General features: G+C 41.4%; 1 protein-coding gene across 1 annotated transcript in view; it reads right to left on the bottom strand.

Moving 5' to 3' along the window:
• LOC144768670 (serine protease 53-like) overlaps positions 1–19,669 on the bottom strand; it is a 199,703-nt gene that overhangs the window by 88,445 nt on the left and 91,589 nt on the right. Inside the window, exons 6-7 of the mRNA XM_078652491.1 lie at positions 14,482–14,737; positions 6,073–6,226 (exon numbers count right to left, since the gene is read on the bottom strand). Of these exons, the coding sequence (XP_078508617.1) occupies positions 6,073–6,226; positions 14,482–14,737 (410 nt within the window). The remainder of the gene's footprint in view (positions 1–6,072; positions 6,227–14,481; positions 14,738–19,669) is intronic.

A 19,669-nucleotide genomic window follows, 5' to 3' on the forward strand; every position in this document is an offset into this window, starting at 1 on the left:
CTGGAAGTCCCGATGAGGTGCCATTCGCCTCCCAGATCCCAGCGAGGGCTCCAGGAGGTCGGGTACTTTCACGCTTTGGGTCACCTCGCGTGCAGAGTTTACAAGAAAGGAGGGTATTTTCCCTCCGGATTACTAGGGACAGGGTACGCCCGGACACCCCTCCAAGGCTGGTGGTTCTCTGCCATGGGGACCAGATAGGCTATGCTTGGGTAACACCTCCCTAGGCCACCCGTGGCTTCCTTCCGCCAGGCCGACGGCATGTCAAATTGCCCAGGACGGGCTCCATGGCTCTTGGGCAGTCGTCCCCCGGGCGCCCGGGGCTCCATCCACCCCGGCGGCATGGAAAAGTGCCCAGGACGGGCTCCATGCGTCCCGGGCATTCGTCCCCCCGGGCGTCCGGGGCTCCATCCAGGCTGACGGCATGGCAGAGTGCCCGGGTCGGGCTCCATGGTTTTCACGGTGGTCCTCCCCTGGGTGTCTGGGGGCTCCATGCCGAAGGCATGGAAAAGTGCCCGGGACGGGCTCCATGCGTCCCGGGCATTCGTCCCCCGGGCTCTTGGGCAGTCGTCCCCCGGGCGTCCGGGGCTCCATCCAGGCTGACGGCATGGCAGAGTGCCCGGGTCGGGCTCCATGGTTTCCAGGGTGGTCCTCCCCTGGGTGTCGGGGCGCTCCAGGCCGACGGCATGGCAGAGAGCCCGGGACGGGCTCCATGCGTCCCGGGCCTTCGTCCCCCGGGCGTCCGGGGCTCCATCCAGGCTGACAGCATGGCAGAGTGCCCGGGTCGGGCTCCATGGTTTTCAGGGTGGTCCTCCCCAGGGTGTCGGGGCGCTCCAGGCCGATGACATGGCAGAGTGCCCGGGACGGGCTCCATGCGTCCCGGGCATTCGTCCCCCCGGGCGTCCGGGGCTCCATCCAGGCTGACGGCATGGCAGAGTGCCCGGGTCGGGCTCCATGGTTTTCACGGTGGTCCTCCCCTGGGTGTCTGGGGGCTCCATGCCGAAGGCATGGAAAAGTGCCCGGGACGGGCTCCATGCGTCCCGGGCATTCGTCCCCCGGGCTCTTGGGCAGTCGTCCCCCGGGCGTCCGGGGCTCCATCCAGGCTGACGGCATGGCAGAGTGCCCGGGTCGGGCTCCATGGTTTCCAGGGTGGTCCTCCCCTGGGTGTCGGGGCGCTCCAGGCCGACGGCATGGCAGAGAGCCCGGGACGGGCTCCATGCGTCCCGGGCCTTCGTCCCCCGGGCGTCCGGGGCTCCATCCAGGCTGACAGCATGGCAGAGTGCCCGGGTCGGGCTCCATGGTTTTCAGGGTGGTCCTCCCCAGGGTGTCGGGGCGCTCCAGGCCGATGACATGGCAGAGTGCCCGGGACGGGCTCCATGCGTCCCGGGCATTCGTCCCCCCGGGCGTCCGGGGCTCCATCCAGGCTGACGGCATGGCAGAGTGCCCGGGTCGGGCTCCATGGTTTTCACGGTGGTCCTCCCCTGGGTGTCTGGGGGCTCCATGCCGAAGGCATGGAAAAGTGCCCGGGACGGGCTCCATGCGTCCTGGGCATTCGTCCCCCGGGCTCTTGGGCAGTCGTCCCCCGGGCGTCCGGGGCTCCATCCAGGCTGACGGCATGGCAGAGTGCCCGGGTCGGGCTCCATGGTTTCCAGGGTGGTCCTCCCCTGGGTGTCGGGGCGCTCCAGGCCGACGGCATGGCAGAGAGCCCGGGACGGGCTCCATGCGTCCCGGGCCTTCGTCCCCCGGGCGTCCGGGGCTCCATCCAGGCTGACAGCATGGCAGAGTGCCCGGGTCGGGCTCCATGGTTTTCAGGGTGGTCCTCCCCAGGGTGTCGGGGCGCTCCAGGCCGATGACATGGCAGAGTGCCCGGGACGGGCTCCATGCGTCCCTGGCATTCGTCCCCCGGGCGCCCGGGGCTCCATCCAGGCTGACGGCATGGCAAAGTGCCCAGGACGGTCTCCATGCGTCCTGGGCAGTCGTCCCCCAGGCGTCCGGGGCACCCACCCCCAGGCCGACGGAATGGCAAAGTACCCGGGACGGGCTCCACAGGCCCAGGGAGGCTCTCCCCAGCCTGGCTAGGGTTCGTAAGCTGGGGACAGGCCATGGACTTCTCAGCCAGTCAGGCATCCTGATATGGGCCACCGTATTAGGTCTGAGATCCGCCCGGCAGGCCATCAGAACTGCGTCGGGCAAACTTTACCGCTCGCCCGCCGCGGACGGACGTTTTCCGCACCCGCCGCGGACGGTCTTTTTCCGCACCCGCCGCGGACGGTCTTTTTCCGCACCCGCCGCGGTCGGTCTTTCCGACCGACATCATAATTGACCCCACCGTATGTAGAATTTTAGCACTAATTGTCAGATACCAATTATCACAAACACACCTCACAACTGGCATTCTCACTACAACTGGGAAAATAAAAGCACTGTACGAATTATTTTCACCACTCCATTGCAAGACATCTGAACATTGTCTCCTTGATTCATTTCCCCGACCTTCTTCCTCCTCTCCTCTTTCTATATGTACATTTCTTTGGTTAGTCAGTGGCCTCCAGCTCAGTTTAATGAGAAAATGGGAGAAGGGTAGAAGACAGGAAATTGACAGAGAGTTTAAGAGAAGAGTATAGAAAGAGATGACATAGAGGGAAAAGACTGGTAGAGACAAAGAAACGGCAGAGAGATAGGTGAGTTAGGAGATGACAAAGGTAAAGAGAGAAAGCTGAGTTAGTCAGAAAGACACAGTCGGGTAGAAAGAGGAAGAGGTAAGTAGAGAAATAGGGGTACAATGGTAGGTAAGGGTTTAGAGTGAAGTAGAAAGAGATACAGGTAGGGGAAAATATATAAAAAGATGGAGAGAGTGGGATATAGTGGTAGATGAAGGGGAGAGAGAAAGTCAGCCATAGATGAAGACAGAGGGAGAGAGGATGAGTTAGAGATGAGACAAAGGACAGAGAGACTTTACTACGGGACTTCTTGGAAGGTGCTGTCCATTGGCAATTGCCCACTTTGCCCACGCTTTAATTTCCTCTGATTATGCCTCATCCTGTTGGACTGCTCTTGTGTCCTGCTCCAGGATCACAGCTCAGAGGGGTCATGGTATGAATCCTGTAGCAGTCTCAAAGATCACTTCCTGAGGTATATCCCTGGAAGGTTTTATGTTGACATACTAGAACACTCAGGGTACTCTCTCAATAGCTAAATGATACTCACCCAGTGGTGGTGTGCAGTCATAATATCGAGTTGTTAATTTCGACTGGACAGAATATCGAGTAAAAAATATAGAATGGACATAATATCGACTAGACATAATATAGACAACAAAAATATCGACTAAAATGGACATAATATCGAATCAAAAATATAGAATGGACATAATATCGACTAGACATAATATAGACAACAAAAATATCGAATTTAAGGAAAGTTAATAATATTTTTAATTTTTTGTGTAATATTATTCTGAAGCGGGTTGTGGGTTTATAGGGGAATAGGGTGGGAAGTAATTTAAATATAATTAATTAAATCTGTAATATAATAGTAATTGTTAATTAATTATTAATTGTTAATTAATTAAAATATAATTGGTAATTAATAATAATTGATTAATTGATCAATAATTATATTTACGTAAAATATTTTCTGTAGCGGGTTGTGGGTTTATAGGGGAATAGGGTGGGAAGTAATTTTAATATAATTAATTAAATCTGTAATATAATAGTAATTGTTAATTAATGATTAATTGTTAATTAATTAAAATATAATTGGTAATTAATAATAATTGATTAATTGATCAATAATTATATTTTCGTAAAATATTTTCTGTAGCTGGTTGTGGGTTTATAGGGGAATAGGGTGGGAAGTAATTTAAATATAATTAATTAAATCTGTAATATAATAGTAATTGTTAATTAATTATTAATTGTTAATTAATTAAAATATAATTGGTAATTAATAATAATTGATTAATTGATCAATAATTATATTTTCGTAAAATATTTTCTGTAGCGGTTTGTGGGTTTATAGGGGAATAGGGTGGGAAGTAATTTTAATATAATTAATTAAATCTGTAATATAATAGTAATTGTTAATTAATGATTAATTGTTAATTAATTAAAATATAATTGGTAATTAATAATAATTGATTAATTGATCAATAATTATATTTTCGTAAAATATTTTCTGTAGCGGGTTGTGGGTTTATAGGGGAATAGGGTGGGAAGTAATTTAAATTTAATTAATTAAATATGTAAATTAATAATAATTTTAAATTAATTATTATTTGGTAAATAATTAAAATATAATTGGTAATTATTAATATTTTAAGAATACATAAATAATAATTAGTAAATTAATTTCTGTAGTGGGTTGTGAGTTTATAGGGGGATAGGGTGGGGAGTAATTTAATTATAACTAATTAAATATGTTAATTATTTAAATTTGTTAATTAATTAATAATTGACCATTAAATAAAATTTACTTAGTAAATAAAAGTAATTGGTTTTGGAAATTAAATTTAAGTTTTGGGTTTTTGGGTAAAGGGGTATTTTTAGGGTTCAGGGTCAGTTTTGGGTTTTTGGGTAAAGGGGTATTTTTAGGGTTCAGGGTCAGTTTTGGGTTTTGGGGTAAAGGGGTCTTGTTAGGGTTCAGCGTCAGTTTTTAGTTTTTGGGTAAAGGGGTATTTTTAGTGTTCAGGGTCAGTTTTTAGTTTTTGGGTAAAGGGGTATTTTTAGGGTTCAGGGTCAGTTTTTAGTTTTTGGTAAAGGGGTATTTTTAGGGTTCAGTGTCAGTTTTTAGTTTTTGGGTAAAGGGGTATTTTTAGGGTTCAGGGTCAGTTTTCAGTTTTTGGGTAAAGGGGTATTTTTAGGGTTCAGGGTCAGTTTTTAGTTTTTGGGTAAAGGGGTATTTTTAGGGTTCAGGGTCAGTTTTTAGTTTTTAGGTAAAGGGGTATTTTTAGGGTTCAGGGTCAGTTTTTAGTTTTTGGGTAAAGGGGTATTTTTAGGGTTCAGGGTCAGTTTTTGGGTAAAGGGGTATTTTTAGTGTTCAGGGTCAGTTTTTAGTTTTTGGGTAAAGGGGTATTTTTAGGGTTCAGGGTCAGTTTTTAGTTTTTGGGTAAAGTGGTATTTTTAGGGTTCAGGGTCAGTTTTCAGTTTTTGGGTAAAGGGGTATTTTTAGGGTTCAGGGTCAGTTTTTAGTTTTTGGGTAAAGGGGTATTTTTAGGGTTCAGGGTCAGTTTTTAGATTTTGGGTAAAGGGGTATTTTTAGGGTTCAGGGTCAGTTTTGGGTTTTTGGGGTACAGGGGTACAGTGTAAAAATAAAGTAAAATTTAATTTAAATTAAATTAATTTAATGAAATTAAATGAAATTAAATTAAATTATATTATATTAATATGTTTATTTAATAATATGTTTATATATATATATATATATATAGATATAGATATATATATATATATATGTATTATTTTTGGTGATATAATTTTTTAAGTTATATTATTTATTAATATTACATTTATTTAATAATTATTTCTAAGTTTATATTAAATATATTTATATATATTATTTTTAACTTAATTTTAAGACATTGAAAAAAATCGATATTTTGACAGTCTATATTTTTGTAAGTCGATATTTTGGAGTCGATATTTTAGTACTTACCAGTTTGAAGATAGGCAGTCGATATTTTGTCCCTCGATATTTTATCCTCGATATTTTGGTATCTCGATATTTTTAACGTCGATATTATGTCAGTGATCCCCCAGTGGTACAGCCATACTGCTCAACTAACCATTATGTTGTGTTTTCATGGCCTCATTCTCAACCTCTCAACAAGAGAAGCAAGTCCTGTTTGCTTCTGTTGGATCACCATTGTATCAATCCTTCATCTCAGTACAAACAGTATTTTATTTTTATTAACCTCAATGGTATCACCATTCAAAACTTCTGCCTTCATCCTCCTTGGTGATGCAACAGGGAGAAAGGTATGAGCATCACTACTTACTCTGTGATGCAACAATACCTAGTTGAGGGAGATGCTGTCTTCGAAGTAAGATGTCCTCACAGAATGATTGCTTCACTTACCCACTGAAGCAGTGTCCGGCGGCCAGGACCCAACTCTCTGAGATTAAAGTGCCTTCACAGGTGTAAATGCCTAGGAAGAGAAGGCCCACACTCCAGGGCCACTCCCCCGGCTGGGCTCCAGGCTCTGTTGTGTTCAATTTGGGGATGCCACAACCTGAAAAGAAAGAGCGGACTGAGTGAGTAGGGAAGATGTGTTAATTGGTCAGACAGAATAAATTACAAAAGGTAACTATAGCATCATTTTGTGGTCAGCATTCGAACCATAAGCATAACTAGAATACTATCTCACTGACCTTCAGGGATCAAAATAAAGTGTGCCGGTTACAAAGGGCATCTCTTCTCATTAATCCTCCCAGGCATAACCCAGGAGATTGTCGGTGGAACTAAAACCACATTTTCCATTAAATATCAGCGACCACACCAAGTTCTCATTCAGTCTGTGAAAGCAGCCGCTCCTCTCCTAAACTCTGTCTCAGGGGCAGGTTTTAACAGGATACAGACCCCTTCCTTCTTCTAGCCAAAAAGGAGATAAAGGTGTTCCCTTCCAAGAGTTACCCAATTAAGTCAGCAGAAAACAAGCATTGGCAAAGCAATAGGTTTGGCGTTGGCCACCAGCCTTTTGGCAATTTTTGTTTCGTTGTGGTTTTTACATTTGACAAAACGTAATTGTTCGGGAAGCTGCCAGGCCCTCATCAAATCGGAAAAAAAGACATTGGCTAAAGACAAAAAACGTAAGTATTCCCTGGCACTGAAGGAAACTACTTTGTGTGTGGATGTGCTCCTTGTGAAAGGACAGCATGCCATAACTCATGGTGAAGTCAGTTAAAGGCTGAAATGGGCTGAACACATTGTCCCTTGATGCATGCTGGAGGGGGTGGAAGATAAATGTTAATGACATAATAACTGACAAATGGATTACTATGTTATACATACTTTTAGTAAAATCAAAAGGTATTGGATAAGATAGACTAAAAAACAATTGGTCTGGCAGGTTCTTGCCTCTGATAAAGAAGGTAAGAAAAAAAGACAAGAAAAAAAGGAAGGAGGGACTACATAAAAGAAAAGAAGGCAGGCAAAAAGGAAGCCTTAAAGGCAAAAAAGAATGAAAAAATGCAAAAAAAGAAAGAAAGGCGAGAAGGAAGAAGAAAAAAGGCAAATGAAGAAAGGAAGAAAGAAAGAAAAGGATAGAAGAAAAGAAAAAAGGAAAGAGCAAGAAAGAAAGAAGGAAGGAAGGAAGAAGGGAAGAAGGCAAAAAGAAAGAAGGAAAAAAAGAATAAAAGAAGGAAAGAAAGAGAAAAACAACAAAACAGGAAGGAAAGCAATAAACGGAGGGACAGCAAAAAAGAAATGAAGGAAAGAAAGATGGGCAGGAGGGGTAAAAGGACAGAATGGAAGAAAAAAGAAAAGAAAGCAAAAAAGAAAGAAAGGTAAGAATAAAATAAAAAAGGCAAACATGAAAGAATGAAAGAAAAAAGGAAAGAAGGAAAAAAGGTATGAAAAAAGAACAGAAGAAAATAAAAATGAAGACAAGGCAAAAAAAGAATAAAAGGAAGAAGCAAAGATAGAAGGAAGGCAAGAAGGAATGAAAGCATAAAGAAAGAAGAACAGAAGGCAATAAGCAAAAAGGAAAGGAAAATGGAAAGAAGGCAAGCAAGAAATAAGGAAAGAAACATGGAAAAAAGAAAAGAAAGAATGAAAGAAAGAAAAAAGGAAATAAGGCAAAAAGAAAAGAAAGAAAAAGCAAAGGAGGAAATAAACAATTAAAGAAGGAAAGAAAGAATGGAAGAAGGAAATAAAGAAGGTAGGAAGTAAGGAAAGAAGAAAACGGAAAGAAGAAAAAGGAAAGAAGACAAAAATAAAGAAGGAAAGAACGAATGCAAAAAGAAGGAACAAATGAACACAAGAAGGAAAGAAGGCAATAAAGAAAAAGAAAGCAACAAGAAAAGAAAGACTGCAAAAAAGAAAGAAGGGAAGAATGCGAAAAGAAAGAAGGGAAGAAAGCGGAAAGAAAGAAGTAAAGAAAAAAGTAAAGAAGGCAATAACAAGAACAGAAGAAAAAGCAGGGCAAAAAGAGAAGAGGAAGGAAAGAAAGAAGGGGAAAAGGCAATAAAGAAAAATAAGGAAAGAAAAAGGGAACAGGAACAAGGAAAGGAACATGAAAGAAAGAAAGACCGGCAGAAAGATGATGGAAAAAATGAGAAACAAAGAAAAACAAAAGATGGAAGGAACGGAAAAAAGAGGGTTCGCAGCATAAAATATTAAATACTAAAACCCAAATTACACTCCATCTAAGTTTAAATAAAAGTGTTACACGTGTGCTGCAAATTATAACATTTTTGTGGCCAAATTTACAAAAGGATTAGAATCAGGTTTGTGTTACTTTAATAATGCAGACTCAATGCAAAATCCTTATCAGGAGTTACAAACCAATGCATGCATGTATTTGCATTGGTTTGTAAGGAAAAGTAACGCAAACCAGCGCAAAGCACTGCTTTCCGTTACTCTGTGTTAAGGAAGAATTCAATGCAAGGTACATGGGCGTTCGTGTGTAACCACCCATGTTTTTGACTCAAAGCCCTATCTACAAACAACAGTAAGCATGGTTTAGCACCAAAAATTAACACCACTTGAAAGCAGGCATTAAAAATGAGAAAAACGTTTATTTCTCCTAACTTTCCACACTGTGCATGGGTTCTGCACTGTACATAATATATCCAATGTATGAAAAAAGTTTAAGTTAGTCTAAGCAAAGTTTTTTTGTCCTCGAATGCTACCGTTCCATTACAAAACCTTTGCTAGACTCACACAGACACTTTTGCACTATGACGCAAAGGTGTGTGGTGCTCGGCTGCCTGTTTGTGCAGTGGCGCTAGGGAGAGGTGGAGGAGAGTGCCATATCTCTGTAGATATGGCGCTTTCCTCTTCTCTCCCCATCATTAAACGCAGCACAGCAACTTTGGGTGCTGCACTGCATTCAGAGACACTTTTGTAAACCTGGACTGAAATTTGGCTTTCTTCCTGGGCAAATGTTATTAAAGAACCATTGATAACACAGAGTCCAGGAACACAATATGGTCCGCTGTGAAATAGCATTAATTAGAGAAACAAAGGTCATTCCAAAAGGAATTTACAACAGCGCTGGCAGGAGACAAGAACTGATAAAGCTAGAATGTGCAATGTGCTCACTTCAATGGCTATTACATCAGGCAACAATACAGAAATGACAACGCAAAAACACTGGCACGGAGGTGCACTACCTTGTGTGCAAAGTGCTCCTTGTGAAAGAGCAAAACGCAGTCAAAGTGAAGTTAACCAATGAAGTAAGTAGGCTGACCCATTGGCCCATGCTGTATGCTATACAGGGTGGAAACAACATGTGAATGACACAACAGACCAATGGATGAAGAGAGGTGGCTGAAAGCCCCTTTAAGTAAGTATATTACAAGTATTATATTATGTAATATCAAGAGGCTTTGGCTAAAAGCAGTCCTAAAAATGGTTTTATACGGAAACTAAAGAGAAAGGCACCAAGATATTAGTGGTATGAAGGGACAACATGATGGATGGAATAAACATTAGAAAAAAGGAAGTAACGACCAGGAGGAAACCTCTCAACAATAGCGTAATGGTCCAAGTTTAAATGAACACGAATAAAAGATTCACAAGTAAAAAAGAAGGTACAAAGGGACAATCAAAGAAACAAACGAATCGAATAACACCTCACATGGGTGAACCCACTGTGCCAAGAAAACCTAAAGCTGGCTCAGCGAAGAGTGGTGTTTGTCGCTCTTTCACCTCTTCTGGAACCAGAAGAGAATGGTTGCTCTTTCCAGTGCTAAACCAAAAATGAGGCAGTTGCCATCTTGCTATGGGACAACTGAAGCAATAACAAATCCCCCAACAAAAGGAGTAGACATCTTGAAATTTGTCACAGGGGTGACCTGATACTCCCGAAGCACTGCTGTTTTTTTGTCTTGACTGTGCAATGGATCCTACTTAGGGTTCTCTGGAGCGAACAAACAATCCTACATCTTCCATCTACACACCCCATGAAGTTGCTACAGCTGAAGGACAGCAGGTACTTCCACACTACATTCAAGCAGATCCTGGGCAACAACACAAGTTACAGAAAAGATAAGCAAAGAGAGGGCTCCACGTAGGTTGTAATGTGACAGTGTACCCTTCCACCTAAAGGCCATCAGAAGGGGAAGGTGACAGAAATACACTCAAACCAGGGGACGGCAACCCAACAAGGAATGCTAAAAACAAAAGGTGTGGCTCAAAGTAGTGGAGATTATTATAGATTCCGATTGAAAGGATAGGTAACTAGGTCAATCACACTCTTAAAATGTAATACTTTGGTAATCTCTAAGGGTTTTGTTATTAAAGGCTCAACTGACCATGTGACGAGGTCTCTACCATAAAAATTCTTCAATTAATACAATGCTGTATGGCTGTAACTCTTCCAGTCAGCAATACAAAACAAATATGACTCTCTGGTTGGGCAGCATATATCACTGCTACTGAATAATTGAGTTGACCATTCACCGATATCAGAAGAGAATAGCCCTAAAGAGAACCAGAAAATAAAAGGAACATATACTTTTCTAGCTGGGAAATGTGAAATCTCAGGTGTGCTTGCCATGTCTTTGGTAACTGAAGTCACACCGCTACAGAGTTCAGAGTGTGAGGAATCCAAAAATGCTAAAGGAATCGTTTTGAGATATTATACATGAAAGAAGGAAAGTATTTGAGAAGCAAATGCAGACCCTGGATTCCATACTTAAATAGCTCAACAGCTGTGATCTGAATTGATATTTATCTGGTTTTCATCTTTTGGTAAATCAGGGCAGTGGTAGAAAGTCAAGGACTGATCAAAAAGTGTGCCACCTTAAAATCTCACAATCTCTGTAAACTACAGCCGACAGCAATGTTATCATCATTACACCCTTGGGAACTGAAAGGGAGGAGCAGCAAGTGCTCATAGACGTGGATTCAGAAGTCACAGGCCAGGCATCTCAAGTGATATTGAGCGGTTGCTTGGCAGGACAGGGAACTCGGTTGTCCTTACAGGCAACTCAGTTTCAAGTTATTGCATTGTTACTAGGCAGGTTTCTGGCTGAAGGGGGGGGTGGGTAGCAGTCCAGAAACCAGGCAATGATGACACTCCCTTGAGTCTCCCAGGCACATGACTTGGGGTACTCAAATGATAAAAAAAGGCTGGCTGGCCTCCCAATAACCCTAATGCAACAAACCACTATTGCTTTCCCTGTGCAATGTCTACTCAATGAGATCATCCTTCAGTCACATGATCACCAAGCTTAACATGTAATCGCAACCAAACACCGCGCACTGATGAGCAGGTGTTGGCCCGAGTTTTTGGGGATGATATAGATTTTTGGTGGAGGTTAACAGAGTTACAGGAACAAAGGCCCAACGTCTTCTCTTACAACGCATGAATCACTCCATTGCCTGGTGAGGTGCCAGTGGAAAACTACTACTATTAGCACATTTTTAATCCATTCCCATTCCAGCAAGACCTTCTTCTCTGCTTGGGGGCAAAGTAAAATATGTGGAGCCCCTCGTGTAGGCTTGAGACATTGACTCCATTGGGAGGAAAATACGTGGTAGGGCAGACATGGTCAAACAGGGACAGAATGGCACAGCTATCAACACAGAGCAAGGAGTGTCTTCCCTACACTCAATTCCACCATAGCATCATCCTCCGGTTCTAGGAAAGAATATATACAAACTCTTGTAACCACTAGAACAGTAGCTTTGTTGATTTGACAGCCATAGACCAATTATGAAGCATCACTAGTACTGATGCACCAGACATGATGATGCATCTGTACAGCATTGATGGAGTGGGAAAATGAAGAGTTTGGCAGCAGGAACTCCTGCAGTGCCTACTAGGGCTGGCCCCTAATGTGCTTGTTGATGTATGTGGGGTCAGTTTTGTGGAGGCTTTGTGTGTGTGAGAAGTATGAAGTGTGCTCATTTGTGGCTTGGGAGCCAGTGTAGCTCTATGAGGCGCAGGGTGATGTGAGTGCGGAGTGGAGTGGAAGGATGAGGATGAGCCTGGACGCTGAGTTTTGTAAGACCTGGAGTCGCCTGGTCAGTTAAGCGTTGATTCCAGCATAGACTGTGTTGCCATAGTCCAGCTTGCTGGTGATGTAGGCTGGGTTGACGGTTATGCGAGTGTTAGTGGGGAGCCATTTGAAGATGTGTAAAGTTAGGCGATAGGAAATAGAGATGACACAAGTGTGAAACATCAAATTAAAAATGGAGAGGAGTAATGGAAGCAGCTGAAAGTTGATTGAGCTGAAAGCAAAATTGGAAATTATAAAAATGAGAGGGAAACACAATATTGGAAGATACTTGAGAATGAGAGAGGTAGCAGTGAAGGAAATGAGTGTGATAGAAGTTTGAGAATGAGAGAAAGGGGTTAAGGTGGGAGAAATAGGGAGACGGAAGCAAGCATTTTACAGAGACAGAGTTGACAGTGAATGTAGCATTGAATGATGATAATGACCGAAAGTGAGGAATAAAAGTGGAAGTAAGAGATGAACTGGAGAGAGAGACATTGAGTGATCAAAGGAAAGATTGAATGTGAAAAGAAGAGTGGATGGTATAGATGTTAGAGAATATGAGGTGTGCTGGTTGAAGGTAAATGAGGAGGTTGGGTACAATTAGTGGTGGTGTGGCAGTGAAACTGGAGAAAGACGTAAGCTCATGGTAGTTAGATAAATAGTGTAAAGAATGTGCATTTGAGAGCTGGAAGTAAGAAGAAAATTGGTAGACATAGAGTGACCAAATGAAAGACTGAGGTGGGAAGAAGCCCAGGAGAAATAGAGAAGAGGACACCATTTCAGAACAAGACAAGGAAGTGTAAGGGAACATGGCAGGGGCATGAGAATGAGAGACAACTTTGAGTGTGAAGATGAAATTCAACAAAATGGATTAGACGAAAAGGATAGGATGGGGAGCAGGTAGTGCTTACTTTGTTAAGGAATGAGTGCCTGTGCCCGAAGTTCTTCCCAGAAGCATGTGGCATGGGTTATTAAATGTTGATGCATCGAATACGAAGGCTGCGTAGTCTTGAAACACCTCATGTCTCTACCAGATACTCCCTGCCCCTTAGTCTCACTCTTGCAGGTTCCTGCTTTCTCCCTTTGTGATGGTTTTTCATCTTTCTCTTTCTTTCCCTTTGTGTGTTACCCCTCTCTTTTTCTCAGTAAAAGTCTGTTGAGGAAAAATAAGTGGCAATCCCCAAAAATGAGTGCCAGTGGGTCCCACCGGCTCAAATTAAGCACACTGGGTGCAAAGAAAGATAAAAATAGGAATGACAGACGTGAAGTACGGTAGTGAGCAGGGGCTTAAATATGTTGGTGAGGGGTAGCAGTGCTGAAAGAAGTAGGGATTGGGTTATATGGCCAAAGCAGAAAAGGTGATGAAAAAATGAGAGCTAAATATGAAAAGCAAACTCTGAAAGATCTGGTCAAGAAATGTGAGAAACGTAAATGACCAGTAACTAGATCCATTGGTGCTTCGCTAATTACATTTTCAATAGCACAAAGGCACCACTTTTGTTCACTAATATGTTTGCTTGTGGGTCTATGACGGCGCCCTGAGATCCCTTCATATCACACGGTGTTTCTCTTTTGGAACCCCAATAGCCCAATTTTGAAAATCAATAAGATAAAAAACATGTTTGGTATGTCCTGTTGTTTTCCTGACTGCTAAACTTGTTGACCTCCTTGAAGCAAATTGTATCACTGAAGCCTGCTGATGGCTTGGAGAATTTGGCAGGGTCGAGGTGCTTTAAAACAGCAGGTGGCAGATAGATTGAAATGGGGTCCTCTTGCAGAACACTAGGAATGGGGGTGGGGTGGCTAAGGCTTCATTATGCCACTGGACTCTAGTAAAATGTGCTGACATCTGAAGTGTGTGTATATGTCCACATTTCCTATGTGTACATGGCCACAGTTTATAGTGCATACATGTGGCAACTATCCTAGTGCATGCATGCGTTATCTTCGGGAAACATCCTTTACAACGCAACTTTTACCACGCAGTGCCTTTACGACGCAACCTTTACAACGCAAACCATTACAACGCATTGTGCTGGGGGGCGCTCTAGGATAGGGAATAGGTTTAATTTACTGTCCAACACCTTCCCTACTATCCACGGGGACTGGAGTTGGAATAGTAAATTAAACTATTCACTATCCAGCGCCCCAAAGCACTATGCGTTGTAATGTACCATGTTGTAAAAGCATGCGTTGTAATGTCCTACATCCGTTATCTTCCTTAGTAGATACATGTTCTGGCAGATGTGGATCTCACATGTACGCATCTCTCAGGCATCTACTGGCATTGCTTCCTGCAGGATGATCAGAGCTCTACCTGGATTCTTGGTGCTGATAAGGTCTGTGCAGTTGCCATTATCTTCCAGAACCCCTGAGACTGCACTTGTTTGGTTGTTGAAGAAGACTGGAGATCCTTGCCCCGCAGTGTTGGTCTTGATCCAGTTGCTGAAGGTTGGCACTGCACTGAAGATGGTGGGACTGTTAGGAAGATGGCAGGCTAGGGAAAAGCTGATGACGCCAGCTAAAAACCATGTACCATCTTCATTGCAGACGACTGGACCTCCAGAGTCACCCTAAGATCGGAAAAGCACAAGTCAAGAAGCATGTAACACACAGGAACACTCTAATAGCACAGACCATGAGTGCTTCGAAGGAACGGTGTCGCTTGAAAGAACAGCTCGTTCATTTTTTTTGTAGTAGACGGCAAGTTCAAGATTCTTAAAGCTTACGATGACCATGAGGCAGAGTGGGGGGAAGGATACTGGCGCCTTCCTTTACTAAATCCCCACCCATAATGGATTTATATTGGAATATTTGAGAACATAAATATGATACCCAGAACATCAACCGCCAAAATATCGTGAAGCTGAGTATATACAGTTAGGTATATATCTACAAATCCTAACTCCACCTCTACATACCTTGAAGATATATACATCGCCGATATACATATATGTCAAATGTCAAATGTCAAATTTTCTTGTATAGCGCACTTATCACCAAAGAGGTCTCAAGGCGCTCTGCAGAAAAAAGGCAATAGTCTACCAGAGTGAAAGACATACGGTAACCGTTAATTAGGAAAAAGCCACGCTTTCAGTCCTCTCCTAAATTCTAAGTGATTAGATAAGGACAGGAGCTGGGTAGGCAGCTTATTCCTTTATTTTAAATATTTTTTATTTGCATCAAAAGTACACAAGAGCCAAAAAAAAAAAAAAAAAAAAAATAATAATAATAATAATAATTACAAAATACATAACAGTCATATATAGGCATTTCAATGATCCCAAATGAAAATACAATCATGAGAAGAAAGAGAAAAAATAAAAAAATAAAAAGACAATAAAATTGAAAGAGAAGATGCCAATATTTAAGACATAAATGTTCCCCAAATTTGGTCCATTTTTTGTTTAGCCCGAAGGCCCTTGGAGCTGGCAAGAGTAGTCTCCATAGCATAGATTTCTTTAACAAAACTCCACCATTCTATCACTGTTGGTGTATTTTTCTGAATCCAAACTCTGGCAATAATAAGTCTGGCACACGAAATTAAAATATTCAGCAAGTCATTAGGTTCATTTTGACCCGCGCCTGTGCCAATCAATACATCAGTTGAGGAGAAAGAAATTGGTTGATTAAGTCTATCGGAAACCACCTTAAGTATACCACTCCAATATTCTTTAAGCATAGGACAAAGTAGAAACATATGAGTGATATCAGCCCCACTTAGATCACATTTGGGACATTTCGTACGTTCACTAAAATTTATATTCCTTGTCCATTTAAGAATTCTTTCTGGGGTATGGTACAGTTGGCATATAGTTTTAAACATTTGCAACTTAAGGCTAGAAGAGTGAACTGACATATCTAAGCTCCTAAAAGATAATGTAATTAAATCGGGTGGTATATTTGCAGTTAGTCTTGTATTCCATTTCGCCGTTAATTTTGTTAAATCGCTTGTATAAAAGCCCGCAAATAATTTGTATCCTATACTGATCAAAGCTTGATCTGATTCTCTATAAATACAGTCCCAAAAATCTGAATCTATTATCATCTTAAGCTCTAATTTTTTCACTAAATAATCCTTAATTTGCAAATATTTAAACCCGGCCAGTTCAGATAGATTATAACATTGCCTCAATTTTTCAAATGTCATAAACCCTTGATGATCGTACAGGTCTCCCAATGCTCCAATACCAGATTCTGAGTATAATCTACATATTGATTCATGAAAGATTGACGGCAATCCTGGATTACCCCAAAGAGGTGTTTTATAATGAAAGAAAGAAACATTACATTTCAACATGATGGAGCGGCAAATATTAACAGTGTCTCGTATAGTCTTAAACTTCACCCTTTTGAAATAATTAGGGTCATTTAATCTGTATATAAACATAGTGGCATCTTATCCTAACAGAAATTTGTGAAAATACAAACGTTTATCCAGAATTGTTAAACTACGAAAGCGAGTTAAAAAAGCTGACCAATAATAGACTTTGAAGTCTGGAAGAGCCAAGCCTCCTTGAATAAAAGGAAACTTAAGTGAGGAAATTGCCCGTCGGGCCTTTTTATATCCCCATATAAAACTACTAATAATCCCTTCTAGTCTGACAAAAAAAGAGTTATTAACGCGTAGAGGAATTGCCCGAAATAAATATAGATATTTAGGCAGAATTTTCATTTTAATTAGATTAATACGTCCGATAATATTAAGGGGAAGTTTATGCCATTTCTTAAATTGTATTATAGTCTCTTTTAATAATACTTCGTAGTTTAAAGCCACAACAGAGTCAATATCTGAGGAAATTCTAACACCAAGATATGTTGCGACCTTACAGATACCTGAAATAGAGGTAGGAAGATGATGATTTGCAACAATTTGAGTTTTAATTGCGTTAAGTTTGTAACCAGAAACTGATCCATATATATTTGCTTCAATAAAAATACCTTTCAAGGCTTGAGGTACATCCGCGGAAAACACTGCTACATCATCTGCATATACCGTGATATCCAATTTGTTTAAACCATTAAGAAATGGGTGGATTAAAGACTGACGTTGAAGAGCGATTAAGAAAGGTTCCATACCCAAAGCGAAGAGCAGGGGTGATAAAGGACACCCCTGTCTTGTCCCCCTCTTGATTGGGAACATAGGAGAGTATTTCCCCATGTAAGATATTTTACCCATTGGGTTGTCATAAAGTGATTGAATCCACCTCAACAATTGACCGTTAATACCAAATGCCTGTAGGGCTGGCCATAGAAAACCCCACCCCACTCGGTCAAATGCTTTTTCTGCATCTAGTAAGATCATACCGAGTGGGGCGGATTGTATCCTTGCAGCATCAAAAGCAGAAATGGCCATGTTAATGTGTGCTGTTGTATCTCGTTTGGGTATGAATCCATGTTGTTGGGAAGATACTAATTGAGACATAACTGGTGCAAGCCTAATGGCCAAGATTTTAGCAAAAATTTTGGCGTCGCTATTAATAAGTGAGATTGGTCGGTATGACCCCCTCTCATAAGGTACTTTACCCTTTTTTAAGAAAAAAATGATTTGAGTTAGATTCCAGGATTTAGGTGCTTGTTGTCCATTACCAATTGCCCGGATCACTTCCAGTAATAACGGTATTAATTCCTCAGCACAGCATTTGTATAATTCCAGAGGAATAGAATCCTCCCCTACTGCTTTCCCTGTTGCTAAGGAGTTAATAGCCTCTCTAATTTCTATTACTGTGATGTCTTCCTCTAGTTGTTTTGTTTGTTGTGGGTTTAGAACATTAACTGTATTAAGTTTTATATACCTTTTAACACTGTCTTCCGAGGTTACATATTCCGGAGTATATAAAGCTTGATAGTAAGAAGCAAATTGTAGCAGAATAGATTTAGAATCGCTGACCAGTTGGTCATCGTCTCCTTTGATTTCTTTAACTATATTCTGTGCGCGATCTTCGGCAACTCTATAAGCCAAAAGTTTGCCAATTTTATCTGCATTTTCATACTTATCAAGCTGATATTTTTTTAATTTATTAATATTTTTAGTTCTAAGAAGATCTTTGAGTGCAACTTTGAGTGCAATTAATTTAAGATTAAGATTAAATATATCTGACATCATTGCCTCATCAGACAAAGCTGCTGATAGCTGAAGTTCAGCATCACGTATTTCACCAAGCCTTTTCTCATTCAGAATTTGATGTTCTTTATTTTGATGCCATATATATTGCTGTGTATAACCACGTATGCTAGCTTTACAAGCGTCCCATACTATTAAGGGTTGGCTCGAGTGGATATTTATATCAATAAATTGTTTCAGATGTTCCTTAAGTTGACTCACAAATCCGTTGTCAGAAAATAAATATCTAGGAAACGAGAAAAGTCGTGGCGAGTAGTCTTCTGGTGTGATCTCAAAAGTAATAGAAATCGGGTTATGATCTGAAGTAACCCTTGGGTAAATTGCCATTGAGCATTTATTGCAATTGAGGATGGAGTCTGAAACCCAAATCATGTCTATGCGTGAGCAAAGTTTATGAGGGGCCGAGTAGTAGGAATATCCTGCAAGTTTATAATTTAGGCATCTCCAGGAATCTTTTAAAAAATGATTAGAAGCTAAGTCCAAAATAGCCGCTCTAGTCTTTCTCATTCTTTGAAAAGAATTTTTCCTAGTGGTATCCAAAGCATAATTCATAATACAGTTGAAGTCACCCAAAACAATAAATTCCCCTTCCCATCCAAGCAGTTCTATATTTATATTATCAAAAATTTGTGGCTCATCTTGGTTTGACGCATAAATCCCACATATTGTGTATTTCCGACCCTCCAGTCTTATCTGAGCGATAGCCCATCTACCAGCTTTGTCAGTTAGTGTCTTAAATATTTCGCATTTCAACCCTTTTTGCTTTAAGATCGCTACCCCACGAATTGAGGCATTAAATCTAGTACAGACTATTGTGTCATATCCTAATTGTTTCAGCAGATGCTTATCTTTATAAGGTATATGAGTTTCAGTTATAACCACTATTTGAGGATTATACATTTTCAGCTCTTCATACACTAGGTTTCTCTTTGTTCTATTATTTAATCCAGAAACATTCCAAACTAACCATTTTATACGATGCATTGTAGATAATAGAAATCCTTATCTATATGACCTTTATTATCAATCAGAACAGTTGTATAAATCATATTATTTTTGTATATTTTGTGCCTTTTGATGCATTTTTTTTCCCCCCCAAGAAACTCTCCCTCTCTCCCTCCCCACACAACATAGCGCCCACCCCCCACCCAGTAGTTACCTGCTGGTCCCCCCGTTCGATTGACTGCTGTTCCCCTTGCAGTCAGAGAGCAGTTAGAGCGCTGATAGGGTCCAGGTCCAGGTAATCAGTACTATCAAATCAGCCACCATATAGAAAAACCATGCTACACCGTGCTCTTTTACTCAAATATGGCCTCGCCAGAAGGCCCAAAAGACAATAGCGCTTATCCCAAATCCCACAAGCTAATTAAAACTAATAGAA

The sequence above is a fragment of the Lissotriton helveticus genome, chromosome 7, assembly GCF_964261635.1.
Source record: "Lissotriton helveticus chromosome 7, aLisHel1.1, whole genome shotgun sequence".
In the NCBI taxonomy this organism is placed as follows: domain Eukaryota; kingdom Metazoa; phylum Chordata; class Amphibia; order Caudata; family Salamandridae; genus Lissotriton; species Lissotriton helveticus.